Source organism: Dryobates pubescens, chromosome 18 (genome assembly GCF_014839835.1).
Source record: "Dryobates pubescens isolate bDryPub1 chromosome 18, bDryPub1.pri, whole genome shotgun sequence".
Taxonomy (NCBI): domain Eukaryota; kingdom Metazoa; phylum Chordata; class Aves; order Piciformes; family Picidae; genus Dryobates; species Dryobates pubescens.
In genome coordinates, this window is record NC_071629.1 from 5,556,823 (window position 1) to 5,584,390 (window position 27,568).

At 44.9% G+C, this 27,568-nt stretch overlaps 1 protein-coding gene across 2 annotated transcripts; it reads right to left on the reverse strand.

Annotated features, from left to right (window-relative positions):
* Positions 1-690: 690 nt before the first annotated feature.
* On the reverse strand, positions 691-27,327 carry ZC3H12B (zinc finger CCCH-type containing 12B). Of its 2 annotated transcripts, none has more exons than XM_054169686.1 (6): positions 26,883-27,327; positions 6,889-7,663; positions 5,345-5,484; positions 3,834-4,068; positions 3,624-3,730; positions 691-2,617 (listed from the first exon to the last, which is right to left on the reverse strand). In XM_054169686.1, the coding sequence occupies exons 2-6, from the start codon at positions 7,497-7,499 to the stop codon at positions 1,197-1,199; spliced, it is 2,514 nt and encodes an 837-aa protein (XP_054025661.1). In that variant the 5' UTR covers positions 7,500-7,663; positions 26,883-27,327; the 3' UTR covers positions 691-1,196. The 2 variants fall into 2 exon arrangements, with proteins under 2 accessions (XP_054025661.1, XP_054025662.1); XM_054169687.1 differs by lacking the exon at positions 26,883-27,327 and adding an exon at positions 26,490-26,680.
* Positions 27,328-27,568: the final 241 nt, after the last annotated feature.

A 27,568-nucleotide genomic window follows, 5' to 3' on the forward strand; every position in this document is an offset into this window, starting at 1 on the left:
CGCCTCTGTTGGAGACATTTAGCTACAAAGGTTCCCACCCTGAGCAAGGTACCAGGTTGCGCAAACGATGCCACACAAAAGGAGCTCACCCGTTGAAACGGGAACTCTAGAAGCCTTCGTGAGGCAAATGCACACCTCTGCGTGGATCTGAAGAGCAGAAAAACCAGGCCAGCTTTGCCACAACCCCCAACTGTAGCAACTCTCTTCCAAGAAGCAGCCCCTTCTCGAGTGGAGCTTCTACAGCCGTCGGGAAGGCTGGGCCGGCTCGGGCGTCAGCCTTGCCCCCGGCGGAAGGGCTGGAGTTGCCGATCAACTTCCACGTTGAAATCCAGGGTTGAGGAATCCCATTTACATAAAACTGCCAATTTCCTTTCAGCCTGTCCAGACACCTGGGCTAGCAGCTGGCTCACTGCACAGCTGAGAGGCAGTTCTGAAGAGAGAAGCTACAGTTGAACTTCTTTTGAGTTTACTGAATGGCGCTCACGCCTTCAACACCCCTCAAGGTTTTGGTCCCAATTTAATCAGGTATTTGGCTTCTGTTGGACCGAGCCAAGGTATTGGACAATAGATACTCAACCTCCTGGGGAACAGATTTGAAATTCAAGTACCAGCAACAATAGTGACACTTGAAAGCTGAAATCAGGGGTTTGGGTTTTTTTTTTTGAGGGTGGGGGTTGTTGGTTTTTTTTTTTTCCCCCTTTTGACAAATTTGAGCACTTGAATTTTTGTCAGGTTGACTTTTTCGTCCCTATTTCACAATGCCGGTAGGCAGTGTCGAAAGACAAAGCTGAAGCCCTACAAGTCATCTGGGTGTGTATAGAGCATATCCCTTAAAGGCCAAATAGGTATTTGTAAGCAAATTGAAAAGTGTACACTAAGACATGCAACCTAATTGCTTAACAGTTGTTCAGTAACACCGAATGTGACGTCGTAGTTCTTAATGAGCTATCCATGCAGCAAGGTATGCATTTCCTATAAAATACCATTAAAAATCCCTAGGTTGAAAATCTGGAAATTTACAATACAATCAACTCTTAAGATAGTGCCTCAGCAGATATATGATTGCTACTGTGTACAGGATTTGATACTTGGTAGAAAATATTTACAAGGGATTGGCCCCCTTCCTCCTTCATTTGAGTTGTCCTGCGGGTCCTACACGCCGTAGCTGCCTCTTACCCAGAGGAGGCTGCAATGCTTTAACGCCCTGTTCTCAATTTGGCAACAATCATAGCTGCCAGCTGTTGTGCATCTGTCATGTGGGGATTCTTTTCCATCACAGAAAGGACAATGCTTGGAGGGAAAATATTGCAGAGGTTCTTGTACGTTTGATACTGATGTTCTGGGATGACGTGAGGTTCCCGCGGCTCACCGCATATCCCAATCCAGGGATTCCTCCAGAGCTGCTCCATCTTCTCAGGCATGCTTCTCACCATGACAGGCTCGTAGCACGGCTGCATGAGGTTGTTACTCAATGGGTACGAGTGGTAAGTGTAGGAGTCTGATGCACATGGCAATGGGTCCCAACTAGCATGCTGCTCTCGACAGAGAGGTGGTCTCCTCTGCCTCGTGGGGTTGCTCTCGTAAAGCCGTGAGTCAGAGATGCTGTCCATCCTCGTCATGACCAAGGCACGGCTTGGCTGGGCAGTTGATGGGTGAACGTTTTGAGGCACAGGGTATTCTCCTGGACAACTGGACCGTGCTCCAACAACTGGATGCTGGGCGTGTAGCCCTAAGTGGGACACTGACTGTTTGCGAAGGGATTGCTTAGGCTCTTCAGTTCCGTAACTCTGAACTCTATTTAAGGCTTCATGGTAACCATGGGAAAAAGGCTGAAGACGATTTTGCGATGGCAGTCTGTGGATCTTCACATTGTCTTCTGGACTGGCATCTGCTACACCCAGATACAAGTCATTGTAAGAGGAATAAGAATCATTACTCGTATGGCTTAAGCAACTGTCAGGACAGGGGCTTGAGTTTCTAGAATACATCCCCTGGTCCATATCAGCCCCGTAATAATCTGTGTTACGGATACTACTTATGCTCAAGTTGGAGAAATCACTGAGTAAGGAGTAATAGCCATGGTCCCCCAAGGACTCGTATTTGGGATACTGGTCAGTATAGCTAACTGAGGTGCCATGGCTATTGGTGACTAGTATAGGAGGATATTGCACACTGGACATATGTTCCAGTGAGGATTTCTGATGCATGAACTGTGAGGAACCTGGCACCGGGCTGCTTGCAGAACGCGTATTTAATGCACCAGCTGCATGGCTTTTTGGTGGAGGGAGCGTTGGTACACTTAGTGCAGAAACCAGCGACGGGACAGAGCTGGCCTCGGACTTCCGGGCTACTGACAACTTTTCCTCAGGCTCCACAGCTACTGATCTAATGCTTGGATCTGACTGGCGTTTTGGGGCAATGCGTTTCACTTCAGAACTGATTTCTCCTTTGGAGCTGGATGGCCCTGTGCCACATTTGGCCAAGGCTCCCTCACTCATAGTTTTCACAGCAGATAATTTGGCACTTATTCGAAGCTCATCCGCTACTGACCTTTGAGGCTGGTTTGCCCGTTCGGGGTGGTAATATTTACATTTGTGCCCATAGGTGCACTTTTTACCTGGAAGAAAAGTGGGTTTAAGGTTAAACAAACCAAAAGCTCATCAAACACACCAGCTGCTAGCTTTTGAACTTTGTATTTTTCACCACTTCTCAAATTATTTCTAGCTATCTTTATCTATTATATACATCTAAATATATCTATCGTATATACAGGCAGTCACAGATTCTGCTACCTGTATCCATGGATATCAGTGCATCAAGAGCTAGATACATCAGTTTTCTTCCTACTGGCTCATGACTTCAACGCTGACAAGATACACAATGCTATATAAAACCAAACAGCTCTAACATGGTTGGTGTAGTCATGAATCCCCTTCCCTCGACACAAAGCAGAAGAAAACAGCGAAAAGCTGTGTTGCCCACAAGGCACACCTGGCAATCCTGCTTTTTCTGCTATATAGCTTTTATCAACATGTGTATGAAGGGTATGAAAATGGCTATTTATAATGCTTGGATGGCAACGTGAATCCTAGAATGGTCTGGGTTGGAAGGGACCCCCAAAGCTCATCTAGTCCAACCCCCCTGCAGTCAGCAAGGACATCCTCCACTAGAGCAGGTTGGTGCCATGGTTTAGCTGATTAGATAGTGTGGGATGATAGGTTGGACTGGTTGATCTCAAAGATCTTTTCCAACCTGGTTAATTCTATCTTATTCTATTCTATTCTATCCTATTCTATCCTATCCTAATTCCATTCTAATCCATTCCATTCTATTCTATTCAGAGCCTTGTCCAGCCTGACCTTGAATATATCCAAGGACGAGGCTTCAACTACCTCCCTGGACAACCTGTTGCAGTGTTCCACCCCGCCTCATGGTGCAGAACTTGTTCCTAACATCCAATCTAAATCTCCTCTTCTCTAATTTCAAACCACTGCCCCTTGTTCTGTCACTGCATGAAAAACGACTTCTTTCTTTTTTCCCTCCCCGCTAATGACAAGTCATCAGTTAATTGCTCCTTTCATCTGCCACTGAATGTGACACATCCACCTGACTTGGGCACTTACCATAAGGACACGGTTGTTTCTTATGTTCAGGAATAACTGGCCTTTTCCTTAAGAAATTCTCAAGGCTCGGACCATGGCGTCCTAAAGGGTCATCAGGAGGCATAAATCTAAGGAGAAAGGAACAGGAGAGCGACTTTCAGTTTTCACCGAGGACTCTGAATCAGCAAATTCCTTAGGCTCTGAACAAAAAAGAAACAACCAAACCCATACTTGTCATTCACAAAAGAGTACATCAGCAGCCTCTCCTCGATGAACTTCTTCCACTCGGGTTTCTCGTTCTGCAGGTCCCGGTAGTTGTCGTTGGACACGATGATGCCGTCCGAGTCGAACGCCAGTTTCACTATGAATCGGTCGTCGTAGCAAACCACTCTCCTTCCCTGAACCCTTCGAGATGGGGTGAACACAAGAATCTTTTCTTTCTCCAATTTCCGCAGGATTTCTTGGTCTGCAAAAGAGGTTGAGTTGAGCAGCTTTTCAAAGCAGCTGTAAAAGAGGAGGTGTGGCCTTTGAAACGCGAAGCTTCTCGCTGGCAGCGTGTTTGTAATTACATTCCTCTACAGCTCCCATTTATCACTGAAAAGCACCTAGATGCAGGCTGGCATTTTATTTCAAAGTGCTGGTTCAGTATTGCAGCCTCATGACCACTCTACTCCTTTACAAGCAGCCATGTGTCTTTGCTCAGTCTTCCTGAACACACCAAGAACTATGTTTTACAATAGTCTTGTTGTTAGCCTGGAGTAAAATGCAAGTACTATGGGTCAAAACACATATTGCCCCTTCTGTGTTGATGGTGAGCCTACTTAAATGAGTCCCTGGCCTGATATTCCGTGCTTTATACTTGCCCTGCAACCAACAGTCAGTTCCTGTATGCTTAACAATATTTGCTAACAGGAAAATATGCCTGCTGCTTCTCCAAAGCATTGAAATGATCCAGCTGAGTCACAAAACCCCAGTACTGTTTCCAGGTGCAGACAGCTGAATGCATGTTTCCTCACCACTGAAACTGCTGTGTTTCCAAATGGACATAACAACCACAGCCCAGTCTGTAGCACCCATGAGAATCACAAAATGGCTTAGGTTGGAAGGAATCTTAGAGGTCATCTACTCCAATCTCCCTGCCACTGGCAGGGACACCTCTCCACTAAATTTGGCTGCTCAAAGGCCTCATCCAACCTGGCCTTGAACACCCCCAGGGAGGAGGCATCCAAAACCTCCCTGGGCAGCCTGTTCCAGAGTCTCACCACCCTTGTACTGAAGAACTTCTTCCCAAGATCCAGTTTAAACCTACTCTCCCTCAGCTTCAAACCATTTCCTCTTGTCCTATTGCTTGACACCCTTATGAAAAGTCCCTCTCCAACCTTCCTGTAGGATCCCTTCAGGTATTGGAAGGCAGCTCTAAGGTCCCCCTGGAGTCTCCTCTTCTCTAGGCTAAACAGCCCCAAGCTCCCTCAGTCTATTCTCATAGCAGAGGTGCTCCATCCCTTGGATCATCAAGGGGGCCTCTGGACTCACTCCAAGAGCTCTGTGTCCTTCTTATGACGGGGACACCAGAACTGGACACACTCTTAGAGGTGGGGGTCTCACAAGAGCAGAATAAAGTGGAAGAATCACCTCTCTTGACCTGCTGGCCACACTCCTCTTGAGACAACATGGTTGTGTATGAATGGAATACTTTTATGTTTTTAAAGCCAAAAGGCCAAAGATTTTCTTTGACCTCTTACCTGTAATTGGTGCATCAGGTCGAGACTGTTCTTTTCTCCACGCAGGCACAAACACAGTGATGTCTTTGTGGCCTTTTTCCAGAAACCAGTCAACAGCTAGCTGAATTCCCCGACAGGAAAAGCCTTCTTTGTTCCCATGGCTGAAGAACATGCAAAAGGTTTGGAAACAGCAAGGACAAAAGTTACATTTGGGTTTAGTTTTCTGTTATTGTGGTGGTGGGTTTTTGGGGGGGGGGGGGGGTGGTGTTAGATTTTTATTCTGCTAGTGCTGCCTTCTGTTACCTCTCTGAAGGTGAGGATTGTGCTGAATGACCTTCCATGATTTATTTAGTAACTAGCAGTCTTTGTTTGTAGTACCTATGACTAAGCTAAATTCCAGGACTGTGAAGTTATTAAATAAATCACTAATCTTCTCTATCTAAAACACCAGCCCATCATAGCATCTCAGACCTCATCTTGAAATGAGACTGAAAGCACAAGTACCTCAGTGAGTTTCTACACAAGGCCCAGTATAAAGGAATGTATTTCTGAGTATACCTTTTGATTCTTTTAATTAGACCAGCTTATGAAATTGGAAGAAAAAAGTGGTCCAGCCCTACTCAGCCACAAGATTACAGCAGCTCTAGAAATGGTGAGATTCCACTGTCTTGAAAGCAAATAAATGTGGATTTTTCCCACTTCTTCATTTTATTAGATTAGCTAATGAAAAGAATATCACTTTCCCCAATAAACTGAGCTTACAGAGTGACAGAATGTTAGAGAGGTTGGAAGGGACCTCCAGAGATCACTGAGTCCAACTCCCCTGCCAAAAGCAGGATCAGCTAGGGATCCTGCTTTAAATAGCACTATAAAAGTGATCAATAACACAAAAAAGAATGAGTGATGCTGGCTGGAATGGGTGATAGGTGCTTTTAAACATCCTGACTGAGAGAAAAACCACCACCACCATTTCTCTAATACTAAATATTCTGCATTTTTTATGAGGGCTTTTTAAAGGACAGAGTAATGCTCTCAAAATGGTTTAAGCCCTGCTCCCATCAAAACTGTGTTCTGTGAAACACACAGGGGTCTAAAACAGCACCAAGGTAAAAGGGAATCATTTTTACAATAGCTTAAGATGGTCCTGCAAGAAAAATGCTAATTCTTCAAAGGTTTGATAGAAACTAAGGAGAATCTTTACTAAGAATCTTAATTAGTGTTAACAAGTGAACCTATCTTGATTTACCAAAGAAAGAAAACTAAAGGGTCAGGTTTTAAACCCTCTCAGGAAACAGTTCAGGAAGGCCTGAATAATAAATAAGCAGATAGACAGAGAACACAATAGACTACACAGGTAGGAAAAGGGGGAGAGGGAAACTGGAATAGAGATTAGATCTGAAGGATTAACAGCATAATTAAAGCCTGGGCTAAAGAGGCCATAAAAAAGGTGTATTATCAGTGTAGATATACTACATGACTTAAAATGACTTTGCCACCAAGCCTGGGTTTTCTCCTGTGTATTTCAGTGACTTATTCTTTTCAAATGGTGTGACAGGGAGACCTACCTCATAGCCACGTTGCTTCCATCAATGACAATTGGCCTCAAGTTATCACTGTTATCCACAACTTCATCTTCAAGTGACAGTTCAGGGCTTGCTATTTCCTTTGGGCAAGGGCCTCTTGGCACCAGAGTGCTAGTGGTACTGCTGGCACTGCTTTGTCCCTCCGATTCACTTTTGTTGCCAAGTCTCACAAGCTCTGCCAGAACATCATTGATGAGTGCATCTGCTCCCAATTTATTCAGTACAGCCTGGATCTGATCTCCTGCATACCCAAGCTTTAAAGCAAAATCCATTTTAGCTTGGTATTCCTTGTCCAAATTTGGTTTGCATTCGTCTAGCTTCAAGTCTTGTGTGATACTGCTCTGCGAAAAGCTTGGGCGATCCAAACAAGGAGACCGACAGAGTGGCCGATGTGGTTTAGTGGAAACCTCCTTGTCTCTCCACTGAGTATTGCTACAGCTGCTTCTGAAGTAGGGCTGCTCAGGCTCACTTTCTGAGCTCGTCCATTCCTCAGATTCAGCACTGCATTCCCCAGCATCTTGTTCCACGTTTCTGTCTTCTCTGGAGCGCCTCTTCTCCATTTTCAGCTTTCCTACCATAGACCAGGCCGTCATCACGTTCAGCTTCCAGCCAGAGAGCTCACTTCTCTTTCATTTCCAAAGCCACCTGGAATTCACACTCACTTGCATCGTGTTAGCCAAGCAGAAGTTTCCACGAGGTGGGAGTTAATTTGTCTTGCTTACTATGTTCTGGCATAAACAACACCAACATGAAGTTCCTTTAAAACAAAAAACAAACAACAAACCAAACAAACAATCAAAAAGCCACAGAAAAATAAAGCAAACCATTAGCTTTTGACAAATTCTATGAACTATTCAACTGCAATGATTTTGTTTACAAGTCAGCAGAGGTCCCCAGTCGTTCACATTTCTGGGTTAAAAAAAGAGGGATCATAATAAAGCATGTAATTATGTTGTCTCTCTCATCAGGAATTAAAACTCTCGGTCCCTCCCCTAGTTGCTCTGTGTGTAAAATAAAGATTACACTTCTCACACAATAAACTCAGACAGAATTAATGAAGTAGCTCACTAATGCTTAAAGATAATAAACCAGAAAAGGCTGAGCCAGCACTCTTTGACTAGAAACCTGTCTTTACAGCCTTCTGCTGCAGGAACAGCCTGCCTGCAAGAGGAAGGGCTCTGTGTGGTTTCAGACTGCTGAAATTGAACACGAACCATTTCAGGTAGTAGTAAGTAATAGGCAGTTTGGATAGTAAACCAGTCAGGGTTTACTATCAGAACTGACCAGTTAAGCTGGCTGCCAGCTGGCTGCTGCATGGAAAGGTCAATGACAAGATGCACAAAAGTTCTATGCAGCATAGAATCAATAAGGCTGGAAAAGACCTCAGGGCTCAGGGGTGACCTCATTGCTCTCTACAACTACCTGAAAGGTGGTTGTAGCCAGGAAGGGGTTGGTCTCTTCTCTCTAGCAACCATCACCAGAACAAAGGGACACAGTCTCAGGCTGCGCCAGGGGAGGATTAGGCTGGAGGTGAGGAGAAAGTTCTTCATGGAGAGAGTCATTCATCATTGGAATGTGCTGCCCAGGGAGGTGGTGGAGTCACCATCACTGGAGGTGTTCAACAGGGGATTGGATGTGGCACTTGGTGCCATGGTCTTGTCACGAGGTCTGTGGTGACAGGTTGGACTCGATGATCTTTGAGGTCTCTTCCAACCTTAGTGATACTGTGATACTGTAATGCAGGATCCAGGGTAAGGAGTAACAAATGAGGTAACAGACTGGAAGAAGCCATCCAGTTATTTCAAATCCACTTTCTCATTTTTGATAAATCTTGTTTTTCTTAAAGTCACCTCTTTCACAGACAAAAAGAAGACTGGAAGAAAAGGTGCTAAACCTCTGAAAGAGCACAGTGTTAAAGCTACACCCACTGCAGAGACTTCTGCCAGCAAAAATGTGGTCCAAAGAGGCACAAGCACGATCCTGGGTTTAAACAGCAATGACACAAGAAGCACCTAGCACTGACACCAGTTTTCCAATACCGCTTTGAAATGTACACCCATAGCAGTTGCCTTTGTGCTCTGACAAATGCTGCAGATACAAGCCCTGGATGCATGAAAAGCTCTTTCCCATGATTCCTGTTTTGTGATACAACACAGGCACGACTTTGGCACTGGAACAGAGGTTGGTCAAAGCTGTCCCTTCCTAATAAGCAACTCATGCATCCAAAGAAGAGTTACAAAACCACCCCCCCAAAAAAAAACAAAATCAGAAATAAAACTCATGCTTTTGAGGGGTTGGTCACTAGTGTACCTAATAATAAACCTAGATCTCTTCCAGGCTCCTTTTTCATCTCCTCTCACGTCTCTTCCACTCCTTCAGGCTATGAGTAATCATTAAAAGAAGAGACAAATTTCCTCAAAAGAGCGTAAGCACTCTACCAAGTCCATGAATTATTTATATAGAGGACAATATCAAATACACTTGTGCTTAAAAGCTTTTTCAACACAGGATTCCCATCTCCCCCAAGAGACCAGGGTGGCTCTTCTTCAATTACTGTGGTCTACCAAACCAACAAATAACAGGAGAAACACTCCCTCAATGTACAGCGGGGCATCTCTTTTGATGGACAGCAATGCCAAGTCTAGGGACTAAAAATAAGTGTTGGAAGCTGTCTGGGGGAGAAAGTTGTGTCTAGTGCAGCTAGAAGAAGAGCATCTCTGACATTGCTCATTCTATTATTTATTTGATTTTTCTTCTTTTAAACTGCTCTACAGAGTGAAGTTGATACTGAAATCAAGAGAATAGTAATGGAGATGCTGACTTCCATGAATATATTAATTCAGTGATGTAAAATAAACAACATGTTAGGAAGAAATTCTTCCCAGAAAGAGAGATTGGCCATTGGGATGTGCTGCCCAGGGAGGTGGTGGAGTCACCATCACTGGAGGTGTTTAAGAAGAGCCTGGATGAGGCACTTGGTGCCATGGTTTAGTTGATCAGATGGTGTTGGGTGATAGGTTGGACTTGATGATCTTGAAGGTCTTTTCCAACCTGATTAATTCAATTCAATTCAATATAAGCCCCAAAACCTTACTAAAAGTATCTTTAAAATCAAAAACCTACCCTGCACTATTTCCCCCACACACCCTGCAAAATAGTACAGACACTTGACAAAGCAGAAGCCACAAAAGGAAAATGAAAGAGCCACCAGCATGCACATCAGTCAGAGTTTACTCATTCCAAGTTTTCACTTCCCTTTCATTTTTCGGTAGCAAGATGCTGAAAAGCATAGCCCCTGAGAGACCACTCATCCCAGAAAGCCTTCTTCCCTGACTACTTCCTTACATGAAATGGTGGCTTTCTGTTCCCTGTGGGACTGTTTCAGAGAACAACAGGTCTAAGAGGGTGATAAAAAATGTCAAAGGATCTCCAAGACAGGCCCCTATTGGCCCAACACCAACAACCCCATGAAATTGTCCCAAAGTGAAACAGAGATTATGAATCTGTGAAACATTTGCACAGTGATTACCTTAAACTGGCCAAAACTAACATTCTGCAAGACTGCACTCTTGATTTATGATCTCTGCTTATGTAGCTCACTTGGCTGTGGCAATTTTACGTACCGGTAGAGAGGGCAGATACAAGCTGGAACACAATGCACATCAACCCACACTTTCAGTGACACTGCAAAGTACCTACCTACTACAGGTACATATTTTAAGAATATGTGTGCTCACACATTTTAAGGTAAATGTCTTAGATTGAACATTGATTTGTGTGCTTTGTTCCCTTTGGGCATAAAGATCTTCCACATTCTGCTCAAATCGCTTGTGACGTCTTTAGAGAGGCTAAGAGGGAATTTACTCCCATTATTAAATCTATAGTGAGGGGGAAAAAAAAAGGTTTAGAATTACAAAAAATATTCTAAAATATAGTCCTGGTTCTTGAGTCAAGCACAGTCTGAGGTAAAATTTCTTTTGATGAAATGAGCAGCCACAGTGTGGCCAGCAGATCAAGAGAGGTGATTCTGCCACTTTATTCTGCTCGCTCCGGCCAAGACCTCACCTGCAGGACTGCATCCAGCTCTGGAGCACTCAACACAGGAAGGACATGAACCTGATGGAGCTGGTCCAGAGAAGGGCCTTAAAAATGATGACAAGGCTGTAACACCTCTGCTAGGAGCTGGGGTTATTCAGCCTGCAGAAAAGAAGGCTCCATGGAGACCTAATAGTGACCTGCCAGTACCTGAAAAGACTACAAGAAGGCTGCAGAGGGACTGTTTGCAAAGGTCTGCACTGACAGGACAAGGAGCAACGGTTTGAAATGAGAGGAGATTGGATGTTAGGAACAAGATCCGCACCATGATCTTGCTGGAACACTGCAACAGGTTGCCCAGGGAAGTAGTTTAGGCCCCACCTCTGGAGCTCTTCAAGGTCAGGCTTGACAAGGCTCTGAGCAACCTGCTCCAGTGGAGGATGTCCCTGCTGACAGCAGGGGGGTTGGACTGGATGAGCTTTGCAGGTCCCTTCCAATCCAAGCCATTCTATGAATCTACGATTTTCTGCTACAATTTGATGGTTCTAAAGCATGAAAAGCACACAGCAAAGGTGTCTAGCCTGATTGATAACCATTAACGGTCCCAAAATCATGGAATTATAGAATCAGTAAGGTTGGAAGAGACCTCAGAGATCATCAAGTCCAACCTGTCACCCACCACTCATGACTACTAAACCATGGCACCAAGTGCCACGTCCAACCCCTTTTTGAACAGCGACTCCACCACCTCCCTGGGCAGCACATTCCAATGGCTAACAACTCTCTCTGTGAGGTGAGGAGGGAACTCTCTCCTCACCTCCAGCCTAAACTTCCCCTGGCACAGCTTGAAACTGTGTCCTCTTGTTTGGTGCTGGCTGCCTCCAAACAGTGTCAGATGTCATTCTCTCACTTGCTCATGCCCTTGCTGGGATGCACATGCATGCCAACACAAACACACACTGCAGAGAGGGCTGCTCAAAAGCCTAGTTCCATTTGGAAATCAATCCTTCTAAACTGTGCCTTAAAACACCACCAGCAACCCTTAAGGCCCAAGCTTTGTCAACCAACACAAGTTCTAAGAAAGAAGAACCATATTCTAAGTCCTTTATGCAATGTGGAATACAAACACAGTTTCCTTGCATTTTAACAGAAACTCTGCTGTTGATTAGTTAGGCTGAGGTCAGACTCAGATTAGGCAAGACTCAGATAGCTGCTGCTCTTTAGAGGGATACTTTTGGATTGCATAATATTAAATACTGTCATAGCCTTGTTATTACAATGCTGTTTTCATTGGAGGGGATGTTCTCTCACACAGCACTTACAGCAGTATATTGACAAGCCAAGTGCTCGCCAATGTAGATGGTATTAATCATTTTAGGATGGAATGGCTTTTAATTAGGTCTCATACATAACCTTGTACCTTGCCAAAACTGAAACAAAGGATTTTAAAAGGTGATCATAGATTTTAAACCCCAGGTTATCAACACACACTGCATCCTCAGCTCACAGAATACTGCAACTGAGGAACAGCAACCTGCAACAAGACTCACTTTTTCAGATGTACAACCCTACTGCTTTGGCACTAGACAAAGAACAGCCTGATGGTGTTGGGCCAGGTATAAAGATCTCCCTTCTTTTTCCCCCCCAAAGGTCACAAGAACGTTCTTGGCTTTTGTCAATCATAGCATGCCTGGTTTTTCACCTCTAGTAAATATTCCTGCCCCCTCTGCCGGTGGAAAGCTCTAAAGAATGGATCAGCCAAAGGTTCTTGAGACTGGAAACAGCCTTGAAAAGTATGATGAAGAGAAAGGAGGTTAAGTTTTCAGATTTCACTTGATTTGACTTCAAAAGAGTTCTTTTCCAGAAGCAAGCCACTCAAGCCCAGTTTTAGAGGTCTTATAAAAAAATAACTAAATATTGATTTTAACTGTAAGCAAAGTATGTTCTTCCCCAACTGGAAACTAAACTAACTGGACTCACCCAGATACTATGACTTATTTTTGACAGGAATCATAGAATTTAGATATTTAATTCTTTTTAGCTTTTTTGGGTTTGCAAATTACAACCATCCAAGTTTTGCTCTTAGTTTTTTCCCCCTTTTCTCAGCAGAAAATGAATATATTTTATGGGTGCATAAGCTGACTTCAACATTTTCTTGCACTTTCCTAATTCTACATCTCTAATTTTCTGTTGTTTATCATGATGTAGCTATTTACCATGAAAGTAATCTGTCCTTCCCTGAACATAAGATCTCATTTTAACAGGAAGACAGTTTGGTCATAGTCAGATCTAGGATAGGATAGAAGGAGAGGGGAGGGGAGGATAGAAGGAGAGGGGAGGGGAGGATAGAAGGAGAGGGGAGGGGAGGATAGAAGGAGAGGGGAGGGGAGGATAGAAGGAGAGGGGAGGGGAGGATAGAAGGAGAGGGGAGGGGAGGATAGAAGGAGAGGGGAGGGGAGGATAGAAGGAGAGGGGAGGGGAGGATAGAAGGAGAGGGGAGGGGAGGATAGAAGGAGAGGGGAGGGGAGGATAGAAGGAGAGGGGAGGGGAGGATAGAAGGAGAGGGGAGGGGAGGATAGAAGGAGAGGGGAGGGGAGGATAGAAGGAGAGGGGAGGGGAGGATAGAAGGAGAGGGGAGGGGAGGATAGAAGGAGAGGGGAGGGGAGGATAGAAGGAGAGGGGAGGGGAGGATAGAAGGAGAGGGGAGGGGAGGAGGAGAGGAGAGGGGAGGAGGACAGGAGAGGAGAGGAGGACAGGAGAGGAGAGGAGGACAGGAGAGGAGAGGAGGACAGGAGAGGAGAGGAGGACAGGAGAGGAGAGGAGGACAGGAGAGGAGAGGAGAGGAGGACAGGAGAGGAGAGGAGGACAGGAGAGGAGAGAAGGACAGGAGAGAAGGATAGGATAGGAGAGAAGGATAGGATAGGAGAGAAGGATAGGATAGGAGAGAAGGATAGGATAGGATAGGAGAGAAGGATAGGATAGGATAGGAGAGAAGGATAGGATAGGAGAGAAGGATAGGATAGGAGAGAAGGATAGGATAGGAGAGAAGGATAGGATAGGAGAGAAATAGAATTAACCAGGTTGGAAAAGACCTTCTAAGTAATCCTGAACTAAAAAAAAATAGTTTAAATATGACCAAAGACATTTAATTCTAAGCACAATTTCTGTCACTGCTGCTGGCATACTCACTTCTGTAGCAGTAATGAAGAAAGCAGCTCAGGCACAGCCCGTGTTAGAAAGGAGCACTGTCTCTCTAGGACTGCTCTCTGCCAGCCCTCTGCTGTGGTTTACTACTCTTTGGTTGCTACTGATAGATTGGTGAATCTGTTGTGAAAGCTCACTCTGTGGAAACACCCACTTTTATGACTCATCTTGGGAGTTTTTTTGCCTTTTTTTTTTTTTTTCATTCATGTCAGGCTTTGGTTGAAAGCCACTAAGTAGGGAAATTTTAGCTGTCTCATCCCTCTCTTGCATAGCAGTGGAAAGTATCTGGTCTGTGACGTAGTGATTACCGTTACCTTTCAAATAGTTGAGATGGGCACCAAGAATCTGCTCAGAAAGAAATAAATCTCTATTAGCCTCAAACTACTTAAAAACCAAGTCAGTGCTTTACAAAAATCTCTTCATGGCCATCTGGGATCTTTTGAGGAAAGCACTAGAAGTCAAAAGCTCCTCTCTGTACCAACTATAGGCATTTTTGCCAGGGCTGTCCACAGGTTGTCCACAAAACCCCCACAATATGTAGGCATCATAACTTCTGGGCAAGTAAGGAGTGTGTCCTCCACGTTCTTTACACACCCAGCACACAAAGAAAACTCCTGGAGAGGCAATTTTTGTCAAACAGATAATCAGGTTTAGCATCAGCTGCCACGCTGACAGAAAATGAGGCAGACAATCTCCAGAGACCATCTCTGTGACCCTGTACTTTTGCACAGAGAGCTCCTAGAAAACAAGTCAGCTTGCACCAAAGCCTCTCCACCCTTAGCTATTTGCTCCATCTGTACAACTTAACTGTTCCACTGCAACCACAGATTGAGAACATTGCAGGATTGGTTCCCAAATGCATAAGGTTATTCTCAGACAGTGAGGGTCATCTCATTGCTTTGGTGCTCCTGACCCAGCATGCAAGAAACCAAACCACCAAAAATATACAAAAGGTTGTCTCCCCAGTCACCACTGAGAGAGGGCACCTAGGGAAGGAGGAGTGTTGTGTTTCTCCTAAATCAGCAAATATAACAGAATGAAGAACTGAGCAAGAGAGAACAGCAGCAGCTACCACTACTTTAACACAGCAACCTTCTTGATACCCTCTAGATTAGACATCAGACTTGTACTATCATCCTTTAGCTGCAAAAAAACAGTGCTATGGGCTTTCCCTCATTTCTTCACAGCCCTAAAGAGTCTGTTCTGTACACTGTTGGAACTATCTCCAGCCCCATAGTTAGCAATGTCGATGTACTATGATCCGGATCCCTGTGCCTGAGCAAGGCAGCTTCTCACGGTGAGTAAAGGTACAGCTACAGAAACTGGCTACTGCTTATCCTCACATTGCAAGTGGTGGTGGTGTTTGTTTTGGTTTAATAAATCTGCAATCCTGTCCTGAAGCCCAGGATCCCTACAGATCTCTTTTCAGTCGGTCAGTGGTTCGATCTAACAAGCCTGTGGGTTACTGCCTTTGGCAATGGCAGTGATCGATACTCAATCAATACAACTCTGAAATGGCTGAGATGCCCTGTTGTTAGAAGGCTGAGGTCCCTGCTCTGTACCACTCGATGACTGAAACTGTATTTAGTCTCAGTTTATTTCTGAGTTCCAGTTAAGCACCTCAAATACATGAAAGGCCCAGGGAAGAGCTGTATCTTATCTAAGCAGAATAAAATGACAGCTTTCAGGCAGCCTTTGCCCATGGGGATCTTAGTTGAGCTCTTTTTATGGAAGCCATAGGTGATCCTTTGAGAATTCTCTGTTATCCTATTGTCCTCATTCTCACTTTGCCCTTACATGCATACACACACAAACTACCTAATAATCAGTTTACAGAACCAACCTTGCAGATGGTTTTCCATTTTTTGGGTTTCCTTACTGCTTATTCTGCGCAGTTTTTAAAGGCAGTACAGATCACAGAATCAATAAGGGTGGAAAAGACCTCAAAGACCATCAAGCCCAACCTGTCACCCAAGACCTCATGACTACCAAACCATGTGTTAAGGAGTTAGCATACTCCTGAATGGACTACATTTTAAACCCCCCCATTTACAAGCAAAACCAGAGCAAACATTTAAAAACCCACCACCACATAAATAATTTGACTAACACTTGATTTTGCTGATAGCTGCAAGCTGGAGAAATGAGTCAGTATACCTCAAAAGTTTCACAAAAATAGAAAAGCTCATCTCACAGATCATAAACAAGGAGGCTGCCTCCCTGGAATTTTCCTGTTTTGCTTGGGATGAGTTACATTCCCTCCAAAGACAACAGAATACGAACACACACACACTTCAGGAGAGAACAGAAAGCTGTTAGCAGTTTCTGGCTTGAAGATATTATAACTCAGGAATACACACACTGCAGCTTTAACATTTAATTCTCACGACATTCATTGCTAAGCAACCAAGTTTTCTTACTAAACACCTCTTCCAGCACAGTCACGACTGACTAGTAGAATTGATAATGTGATTCAGAGGAAAGAGGCAACCTTATCTATATTTCGTTCCAAAAGGACCAAACTGGAAAGCATCTGTTTAATTTTGTTGGTATTCAATCAGAAGGAAAATGCCTGCTCAGGAATAAAGGCCTGTACTATTTACAAAGCCCACTTGGAAATGACTATTCAAATGACAATGAATAGTAAAGAGCTGATGCAAGAAACACTCTGCTCAAGACCAAAAGAACTGAGGAAAACAGAGTGGAAGACTGGACTGAACAACTATCACACAATCTTTCCACCATCTCAATGTGCTCTGAGCCATGCCCTTCAAAAGAGCAATTATACAATGCACACATCTTCTAAAAGGAACAAACTTTACATGGACAATATTGGATGAACTCCTTCCATCAATTTTTAAGCAGTTTTGTTTTCTCTCACTGCAGATACTAAAATGCAAAAGAAAAACAAACCAAAACACCCCAAGCCAATTACCTTCTGAAATGTCTTTCTCATCTGAATAATAAACACATATGACAATGATTCCACAGCATTTATTCTAAAGAGAGAGGGGATTGCTTGGTTTCCCTTGCCTGGTTTTGAGATACATGCAGTTAATAAGTGACTCCATTTTCTTAATAACACTCTATGAAACCAAAACTAAAATCTGAATCCCAGCACCCAAGGGAGTTCCATGTGTACAGTGAAGAATAAGCATTGCAAATGTATCCTTATGTGTTTCTTCAGATGTTGAATAAACCTCTTCACAAGAATAGAAAAAAACTGGCATCTTTTTAAGAAAATGAAAATATTCCCTCCATGGCTTCTGCATCAATTTTATTGTCTCAGCAGCTCTCTTTACTCTCCACTAACTTATCATCAGCATGCTCCTCTGTATGGAGTCTTACCTGGAAGACAGGTATTACAACAAGAGGCATCTTTCTGGAAGAATGCTCTTCTAAACAACAGCCAAGTCTTTGAGTGCTGTGGCCATTTCTACATCATCATCAGCTGACTGGAATACACAGAGACATATAACCAAACTGATTGTCATGGAACTGGCTCAGGCAATAAAAGCAACCAAATCGTAGCAACATGGACTTCAACACGAACTATGATCCCAGGTTACTTATTCTACATCACATGAATGAATGAAACGCATTCCAGCATCTTCACAATTAGGGCAGGTAGGACTGGTACACTACATACCTACTACACCTGTGTCTCATGATTACAGTGTAGAGAGGGTGTAAGCTTACCATCACAAAAGCTGACACCTTCCTGGTTACACACATACTGATCATAGAATACATAGAATAAACCAGGTTGGAAGAGACCTTCAAGATCATCGCGTCCAACTCATCAACCAATCCAACACCACCTAAACAACTAAACCATGCAACCAAGCACCCCATCAAGTCTCCTCCTGAATACCTTCAATGATGGCGCCTCCACCACCTCCCCAGGCAGCCCATTCCAACGGGCAATCACTCTCTCTGTATAGAACTTCTTCCTAACATCCAGCCTAAACCTCCCCAGCGCAGCCTGAGGCTGTGTCCTCTTGCTCTGGTACTGGCTGCCTGGGAGAAGAGACCAACATCTGCCTGTCTACCACCTCCCTTCAAGTAGTTGTAGAGAGTAATAAGGTCACCCCTGAGTCTCCTCCAGGCTAAGCAACCCCAGCTCCCTGAGTCTCTCCTCCTAGGGCTTGTGTTCCAAACCCCTCACCATCTTCGCTGCCCTTCTCTGGACTCGTTCCAGCAGATTAAGAGTCTAAAACCATGGAAACAATATGAGCAGAGGCAAAAAGAAGTCTCCAAAGAAGACTTCATGTTCAGAGACACAACCTAAACACACCAGAGAATCTCCAACGCTGCGGTGTGCTGCAGCACAGACTAGTGGTTACTCTACAGACACCTTCTCAGAGTAAGCACATAATCGTGCTCTTTACAAACTTCCCTAACACACGACTAATTGCCAATTGACAGGCATTACAATAAACCCCCAACGCAACAAAACAATCCGAAATGCATTGCACAAGTCTTCAGGAATGTGACAAAACACGATCTGTCAGGCAGTAGCTATCGCCGGGGGTCACAAAGAGAGAACAGCTCGAGGTGCGCTGATGGCTCTGGCGTTTGGATTAGCCCGTTCTTTACCTTGCAAACCGCATCTCCACAGCGCTCATTAAGAGAGTGACACAGCAGAACATCGGTGTTTTCACGGCACGCAAGACAGCTTTATTGCTGCTTTCTTATTTCAGGGAGCAGCACAGATACTACACATTACCACTTGCCGCTTTGAATATTTTCTGAGGTAGTGAACTATTTTCTCTCCCGAGAAAGAAGCACTTGAAGCTGACAAAGCCTATGAGTCACAAATAAAAACGGTAGCTTTTTTTCCCCATTGTAATTATACACTTAGGTGGTACACATCTGCTGGGGCAGATTCACAACTAAAGGAAAGCAGAAAATATCCTAAAATTAACATCTGGGTATTTTGGAACAGATTATAAAAATATTTAAAAAGGGAAGAGTTGTGCTGCATGACATTAGGTGCAATTATCTTTTGTCCTCAACACAAAGGAAAAGGCTTGGTGATTTGTCGTGTTTGGGCTGCGCCTTTCTACACCTTGAACCGCAAGGCTTCCACATTTATCATCATTTTAAAGAGAGAGAACAGGAATACATTACAGTTTACACACGCATGCCATAACAATACAAACCCTGTGGTTCAACAGGAATTAAACCACTTTCACTTTCACTAACACTTTCTGCCCCTGTGCTCAGCACTGGTTAGGCCACACCTTGAGTCCTGTGTCCAGTTTTGGGCCCCCCAGTTTAGGAAGGATGTTGAGTTGCTGGAAGGTGTCCAGAGAAGGGCAACAAAGTTGGTGAGGGGTTTGGAACACAGGCCCTATGAGGAGAGGCTGAGGGAGCTGGGGTTGCTTAGCCTGGAGAAGAGGAGACTCAGGGGTGACCTTATTGCTTTCTACAACTACCTGAAGGGAGGTTGTAGACAGGTGGGGGTTGGTCTCTTCTCCCAGGCAACCAACACCAGAACAAGAGGACACAGTCTCAAACTGTGCCAGGAGAAGTTTAGGCTGGAGGTTAGGAAAAAGTTCTACACAGAGAGAGTGATTGCCCATTGCAATGGGCTGCCTGGGGAGGTGGTGGAGTCACCGTCATTGGAGGTGTTCAGGAGGAAACTTGATAGGGTGCTTGGTTGCATGGTTTAGTTGATTAGGTGGTGTTGGATGATAGGTTGGACACGATGATCTTGAAGGTCTCTTCCAACCTGGTTTATTCTATCCTATTCTATCCTACCCTATTCTATGCTAGTCTATCCTATCCTACCCTAGTCTATGCTAGTCTATCCTATCCTATCCTAGTCTATGCTAGTCTATCCTATCCTATCCTAGTCTATGCTAGTCTATCCTATCCTAGTCTATGCTAGTCTATCCTATCCTATCCACAAACTGATTATTTGAACCTTAGAGCGAGTTATTTTCAGCACGCAACAAATGCGGCAGCTTAGCTTACTTAATTTTTCTTTCGCTGTGTCAAGTGTTGCAAAACCGTAGGAACAGAGGATAAAATAAGCTTTGCACAAAAACTTCCTTTTCTAAGCTGGCAAATTCTGAATTAAAGGGACTCCAAACTGCTATGCTTTTGCAAAAATGCAATATTCATCATCTGTAGTCACAGCTTCGAGTGCACCTCTCAGTAATGTCAACAAGCACTCTGAATTTGTCTAGCAGCACCTGGAACAAAGAATTCTGCCTTTTTATTCTTTGTTAAACTGTATTTTACAGAGTTTCAGTGAGGCTATTCTAAGAGGTTTAACAGCACTCATATAAGCATCAAATCACTGGCAGATGTGTTCTGACACAGCTTTAATCAAAAAGTCAAAGTAGTTCCAAGTCACCCAGTGAAGGAAGGCGAGTATAACAGGCTTTAATTGAGATAAAAGTATCACAGAATCATCGAATCAATAATGTTGGAAGAGACCTCAAAGATCATCAAGTCCAACCTGTCACCCAACACCTCATGACTACTAAACCGTGGCACCAAGTGCCATGTCCAATCCCCTCTTGAACACCTCCAGGGATGGTGACTCCACCACCTCCCTGGGCAGCACATTCCAACGGCTAACAACTCTCTCTGGGAAGAACTTCCCCTCACCTCCAGCCTAAACTTCCCCTGGTGCAGCTTGAGACTGTGTCCTCTCGTTCTGGTGCTAGTTGCCTGGGGGAAGACACCAACCTCCTCCTGGCTACAACCACCCTTCAGGGAGTTGTAGACAGATCTAGCTTTTGATGTAAATATCTGGCAATAACATCGCTTAGAGTATTCTGCTTGCTGAGGAGCAAGGAATCTTAGAATCATAAAATCAGTAAGGTTGGAAAAGACCTCAGAGATCATCAAGTCCAACCTGTCACTCAAGACTTCATGACTAACTAAACCATGGCTTCAAGTGCCACATCCAAGCCTCTGCCAAACACCTCCAGGGACAGGGACCCCACCGCCTCCCTGGGCAGCACACTCCAATGGCCAATCCCTTCTTCCTAACTTAAAAGGCATGCTCTTATTTTAAGATACTTAAAATGAACAAATGTTCATTTTTTATGTAATAAACTCAAGCAACTTACTTCCCTCTTCTTGCAGACAGGGTCCAACCCAATGTTCTGCAGCTCATTTATACATGTAGAGACAGGCACAATCAGTATTCCCAAAGCAAGCACTAAGTCAAACAACTTTTAACAAAAGCCTTAAAATGGCAAATCAGGGATTTTTAGTCCCTTGCTAATTAGAGCCACAGAAATGACAGCATTTTAATTCAATTTAATGGATTTTTCTTACTTCACTGCAATGTCAGTCTCAACACATTAATGGGAAGTTTCAACACCGTCATTGTGAAGGAGAGAGGAACCTTAAATTCATACCAGTCTAAAGGCCAATATTGTATAGTCTTTCATCAAGCCAAACTCAGAACAACAACAAGCAACAATATGTTGCTTTTTCTACTCATACTGACTTCTCTGAGATAAAACACTGATACATACTAAGTTTAAAGTAAAGCACTAGCAAGTAACACCAGTAGTGAACATCTTGCCCTCAAAATTAATATTGAAACTGCAATTGCAAATAGCCTGCTGGTAATGTTAGTAGGAACTTTTATTTAGAGGCTTCCTCCTTTCTAATTCAATCCTGGTGGTAGCATTTTAAAAGCAAAGCAAAATTGCCACTTCTGTTTCTGCATCTGTCTCTCATCCACCTCTGGAGCAGAACAATAAGGAATGTGATGTAGCACACTTCTGTTACAGAGGCAAGGAGCAGAGATGATTTTCAGCGTTGACTCACCAGTGAAGATGAATGTAATCATCATCACCACCCAACCTTGAAGGGGATATTCTTCTTAGCAAATTCTGAGGGAACACTTGTAATGGTAGAAGAGGTTCAGCTGTGCAGAGAGGTCTGAGTTTGAGGAATCCATACACAACAACACATAGAATTAGCAATGGCTTTAGAAATACCACTAAGCTTTACCTTGCTGATCTCTGCCTTTTTGTTCCTGTATGTGTTGTGTCTACACAGATGATGTGATGGAAAAAAACCCCCACCACATACACAAACATAGATAGACAGATATGCCCCTATATATACACAGAAATTCTCAATCTCCCACTGCATCACTTGATGCATTTCACAGACCAATTTAGAAAAGAGAAACAGGAGTTCTTCCTTCACAAATCCTGCAGAAGCTGAAGTCACACAGTTGTTGCTCTTCTGCAACAACTTCTGGTACCTCAGTGACTGAGGTGCTTTGTATTAATTCCAGTAAATGCTTTGCATGATCACTGATACCAGTATTTAGACTATACATAAAAGCAAGCTGTGTCTAGCATGTCACACAGAGGACTTGAAATTGCTCATGAAGGAGTCAACTACAAATCAAGTGTGAACTGAAGAGAAATGCAGAGGGAGCGTAGAATTTAAGCATCTTACCTCAAACTTTATTCATTTGTTCACACTCATGAATTCAAAGTGGCAGGATGGATGATACAGTTTGGATTCTAAATAGGTATGTGGCATTTTAGCTGTTTCTTAAGACTCAGGCATGGAGTTAACTGATTTCTTGACATAGAAGGAAGGGCACAAGACAAGTGTAAAGCAGAGGCTAGACCTCTGAAGGGAAGGAAATGAAGTATTTCTGCTGCATTAGGTATTCAACCATACTTCCTAAGACAGAAAAAGTAGACAGTAAATACAGACTCAGAAAAAAGGTGCTCCAACAATAACACAGTACCTCTTTCCACTACTTTTCCCTTTCTAATATTCATAAGCACTTAGTGTTAGCATTGCTGCTACTCAGGAAGGCTGTTGGTCCCTGCCAAAGCAAAGCATTTACACTCCAAGCGACATTAGGTAGAGCAGGAGCAGGAGCATAATCCCTTAAAAGACCAAGTGTAAGCAGTACCTTGCAAAATGAGATCATGTATTCAGGTCTGAAACCAAAGCAACACACTGGTATTATCTACTCTGTAGAGCTAAATGACTCATTAATGGTCTGGGAAGGGAAAAAGAAATAACAAACTGTAATTGCAGCTAAGTCAAAGACACATCAAGGATGTGATGCATCTTGTCTTACACTAATTCTAATCTTGTAACTGGATATTTAAAACACTAAATCAAACCCAAATCAAACATTTCTGTAACTAAAAATCTCCAAGCAATATTTGAAAAACCTGAAACCCAACAGGTAATTCTGCTTCTAAAGGTCTCAATACCCTGGGTGGATGCTCACATGCTGTGCCATCCCACAAGAGGCTGGAGGCACCCAGCTGCTAGGCCACAGGCTTTCTGATAAGCTCAACCAACCACTTTAGAAGCTGCTGAAAAAAAATATGCCAGGAGCAGGGAGACACCTTGCTCAGTAAGCAAGGAAAGCAGCAAGAGGCACTCCAAGGCATCTTATGACTTCAGATTTTCAGACCTCTTATCTTGCTTTCACAAAACCTAAGTCAGTCCATTGCTAAATGGGTCTGCTTTGAGCAAGGCGTTGGACTGGATGACTTCCTGGAGTCCAGTTCAAACCAGTTCCTAATCACAGTATCACCAAGGTTGGAAGAGACCTCAAAGATCATCCATTCTTTTATTCTTATCATGACAACATTGCTCATTTCCAAGGTGAAGAAGCTGGGAAGTCATCTTCAAGAAGACAAGAGAAAAAGCCTACTGCTTTGCTTTCCAAGATGAAAACAGCAAATCCCCCTGCTCCAGCAATTTCATCTCTCCCTGTCTAAAGCAAGATCTGTATGTGAGAGAGGAGGTTTATTTGGTGTGGAGGGTTATTTTGGTTGGTTTTTTTTTGTTTGGTTTTCAAATAAGGACAACCCAGATATCAGAAAAGAGAGTGACTTGACAAAGGATATGAAATTAGTGGGTTAAAAAAAAATGGGGGGAGGAGGGGTTAGTTTAGAATTCTCAGAATTAATGTTGACTTTATGTGATTAGGCTGAGGTGTCTGTGCACTCCTTAAAGGAACATGCATGTTAAATTTCTTGTAGATGTCCTTACCAAAAGTAATTGGAGTCTAAACTCGTGGCTTTAGCCCCAGGTTAATACTCTGTCCCTAGCGCAGCACTCCGAGCCAGGCAACGGAAACAGAAGTTGACTCAGATGATCAGCAGAGATATTAATCTTGATGAGGAGATTGTCTAGACAGACTGACAGTTGACATAGAAGAGCTCCTTTCCCACAATGAAACCAACAAGCTCCTTGGCCTATGCTAGCATTTGTAAAAGCCTTCAGTTACATTGCACCACGATATCCCAATGCCATTCCACAAGAGGCCCACAACAAACAACATACAGCCCAGGTTTTAGTTTGACATCGTGATTCAACCTGCTCTGCCAGGAAGCAATGTCAAAAATAACTCATGTAAGAAGATGAAATACAATAGCTACCTTTAAAACTCAAAGTCACTTAGCTGAACTACTTGTTTTAAATACAGACAGAACATACATATGTCAACCAAAACTGCAAGATAATGAAGAGTTTTTCTTATTCTGGCCAATCTGATGAATAAATTGTTCACCTCAGAACAATAAAACTGCATCTCAGGGGATGCTATACTGGATGCTATACTGCTTAGCTCTGCACTTCCAAATATACCTCCTAAATCTAAGATATAGCAAACACAATACCATGTATTATGGTATCTGAAAGCCTAGACCTGTAAAGGTGGCCATAGTATTCTTCCTTCCAGATGAGCTTAGCTGCTGCCTGCCTAATTCCTAAAAGCTCCCATGCTTCTGCTCTTGATATAAACAGTAACAGAGTGCCAATGACAGAAGTAATTTGGATTATTTCTGTTATCCACAAATCTATTGTGGAACCATAAGTGTTTAACAAAAAGGCATATCAATTGCAACCTCGAAGGGGCTAGGAAAGCCAAAACCTATAGCTGGCTACAATGGAATAATTTGCATTGGAAAAGACATCCAGAAAGATCAAAGAGCATAAAACCAGAACTTACCTCATTCAAAGCAGCTGACAGAATTTACTTTCTTACTAGTTAGTTCATCTGCATATAAAGCATCATTCGTATCCATTCACCCTCTTAACACCTTTTGTTTCCACTCTACCTGAACTGTTTGAATTGTCTTTGTTTAAAATACATCTTAAAGAGGCCATTCAAATGAGAGTGACTGGGGAAGATATGCAGCTTGCTCTGTTGAAATTCACTAAGCATTGGATCAGTTCAGAAGACAAACGGATCAGAGGTCCAGAAAATGCCAACAGCCACAGGACTGATACATGGACAGTGAAGCACGGACGGCAAGTACGTGACAGTGAAAAAGAAAAGGCATATTCCAATGAAGTTAAACTGTTCTCAATTTGAGGATGACCTTGACATTCCCACTAACCCATTTCTCCAGCAAGAAGCAAAGATAATTTTAAAAGTGGCATTAGCTACGCTCCTGAAATACACCTTCCCGTTCTACATACCATAACCCATTTATAACATCAGCTAAGCAACAGACACATCTCATCAATAAAGGATACCCCCTATATAAAAGTGACTGCTTGACAGGCACAGCCATTCCAATAAACAGAACCATGCAAAAGAGATCTGGAATTCTGCACACTCCCAGGCACTCAGAACTACTGGTATGTACAATGGAAGTCCATAAATAATCAGTGTTTTATTATTCCATTCCCACTTCCCATTTATGACAGACACATGCCAGCCACTGAAAGACTTTTAAAAGTATCACATGTATCCCAATAAAACAAATTCATTTAGATCCACTTCTCCCAACTTAAGAAGACACAACATAGCTTTCGATTCAATGGTCCTGTTTGCTAACTTGTGGAGGATATACAGAGTTTTTGTGAAATATCATCTCCAAAGGACTAAATGACAATCAGAAAAGCAGAGAGCTAAGAAACACAGCATTTTTGAATGAACGGATCAGTACCTCGAACCTCATGTACACTGCAGTGAGCCACCGGATCCTTATTCGCATTTGCTCTACAACGCAAAATGGAAGGATGCTAGTGGTGATCATCAGGTACCCACTACAAAAGTGATGTCCTTATCTCGCCACCTTGCTTTTTAACAAAAGCATGCGAGTTTCTTGCTACCCTGCGCATCTTCAGATGCGACACACCTTCTTAAACAGCGTGCCGAAGCAGCCTTCCCAATCCCTCCTTGGCACTTACAATTCCCAAGTGAAACCAGGCGAATTTCCCGACTCCGTACCCAACTGCCTAGGCCATTTCAACCGCCCTGCCACAGGAGCCTCCTGCCCCCAAAGCAGGCTCCTGCCGGCAGCTGCAAGAACAACGACGCCGGGTCGCCGAGAAAGCCCCGCGCCCCCCTGCCCAGGCAGCACCTGATGCGGGGCGGGCCGCGGCACGCCAAGGACAGCGGCCAAGCCGGGTGGAAGCAGACACCGGACCGAGCCGCCGCCCCTCCCCGTGCGCGCAGGGCGGCGGGGACACCCCGGGGGTGCCGGGAGAGGCGGCGGCCCCCCACCACGGAGGCAGGCCGGGGGGCGGCAGCAGGCCGCGCCTCGGCTGCTGCCAGGCCTGGAGAGCGCCCGGCGGGGCGGCAGGGGGCGTCCTACCGGCCCCTCCCAGCGCGCAGGCCCCGCCGCCGCCTGACAGAGAGGAGGGGAGGGGAGACGGGGAGGAGGGGGCTCCCCCAGGGCGCTACGCTGACGCCCCCACCCCGGGCCACCCCTCGCCCTCCCTCACCACCCCCTTTCCCCCAGCTGGGGCCTCACCCGCTGTAGTCGCTGCAGATGCCGCCCGCGGCTCCCTGCGGGCTCTGGCAGCGGAGAAGCGATGGTCGGCGGGGCTCGGCGCGGCCGCGGCACGGGCCCCACTCCAGCCGCTCCCGCCTCATGGAGGGGGAAGGGCAGGCCGGAGCGAGGGGAGAGGAGGAGAAGAGGGGGATGGTGGAGGAGCAAAGCCAGGGCGGAACGGGATGGGGAAGGTGCGGGAGGAGAAGGGGGGCGCTCAGCGCCGGCGGGGGCCCGGGGGCCGCTGCCTCCACCTCATCCCTGCCTGCGCCTTAGCCGGGCCAACGCCGCCGCCCGGGCGCCGTCGCCTAGCAACCGCGCCCGGCCCCCGCTGCTGCAGGCGCCCCAGCTGCTAGCGGCTCCCCGCGCGCTCCCGAGGGCAGCTCACGCGCAGCCTGCACGCGGCGGCGCGCGCCACCCTCTTGGCGCGGAGGGGTGCAGGGGGGCGGAGCGGGCGCGTTCCCGAGGGCGCGAGCGTGCGCACGTGCGGGGCCGGCCGCGGCTTCGCGCGCTCGGGAGCGGCGCCCCTGACCCCTTCCGGAGCGGGCACCGGGGGTCCTCTGGGCCGAGGCCGGTGTCTGACGGTGCGGGAACGGGCCCGGTGGGCGCTCGGGGCCAGGCGACAATGAGACAAGGCAGGCGGTCTCCCTTTGCTTTGTCCCCCCGTG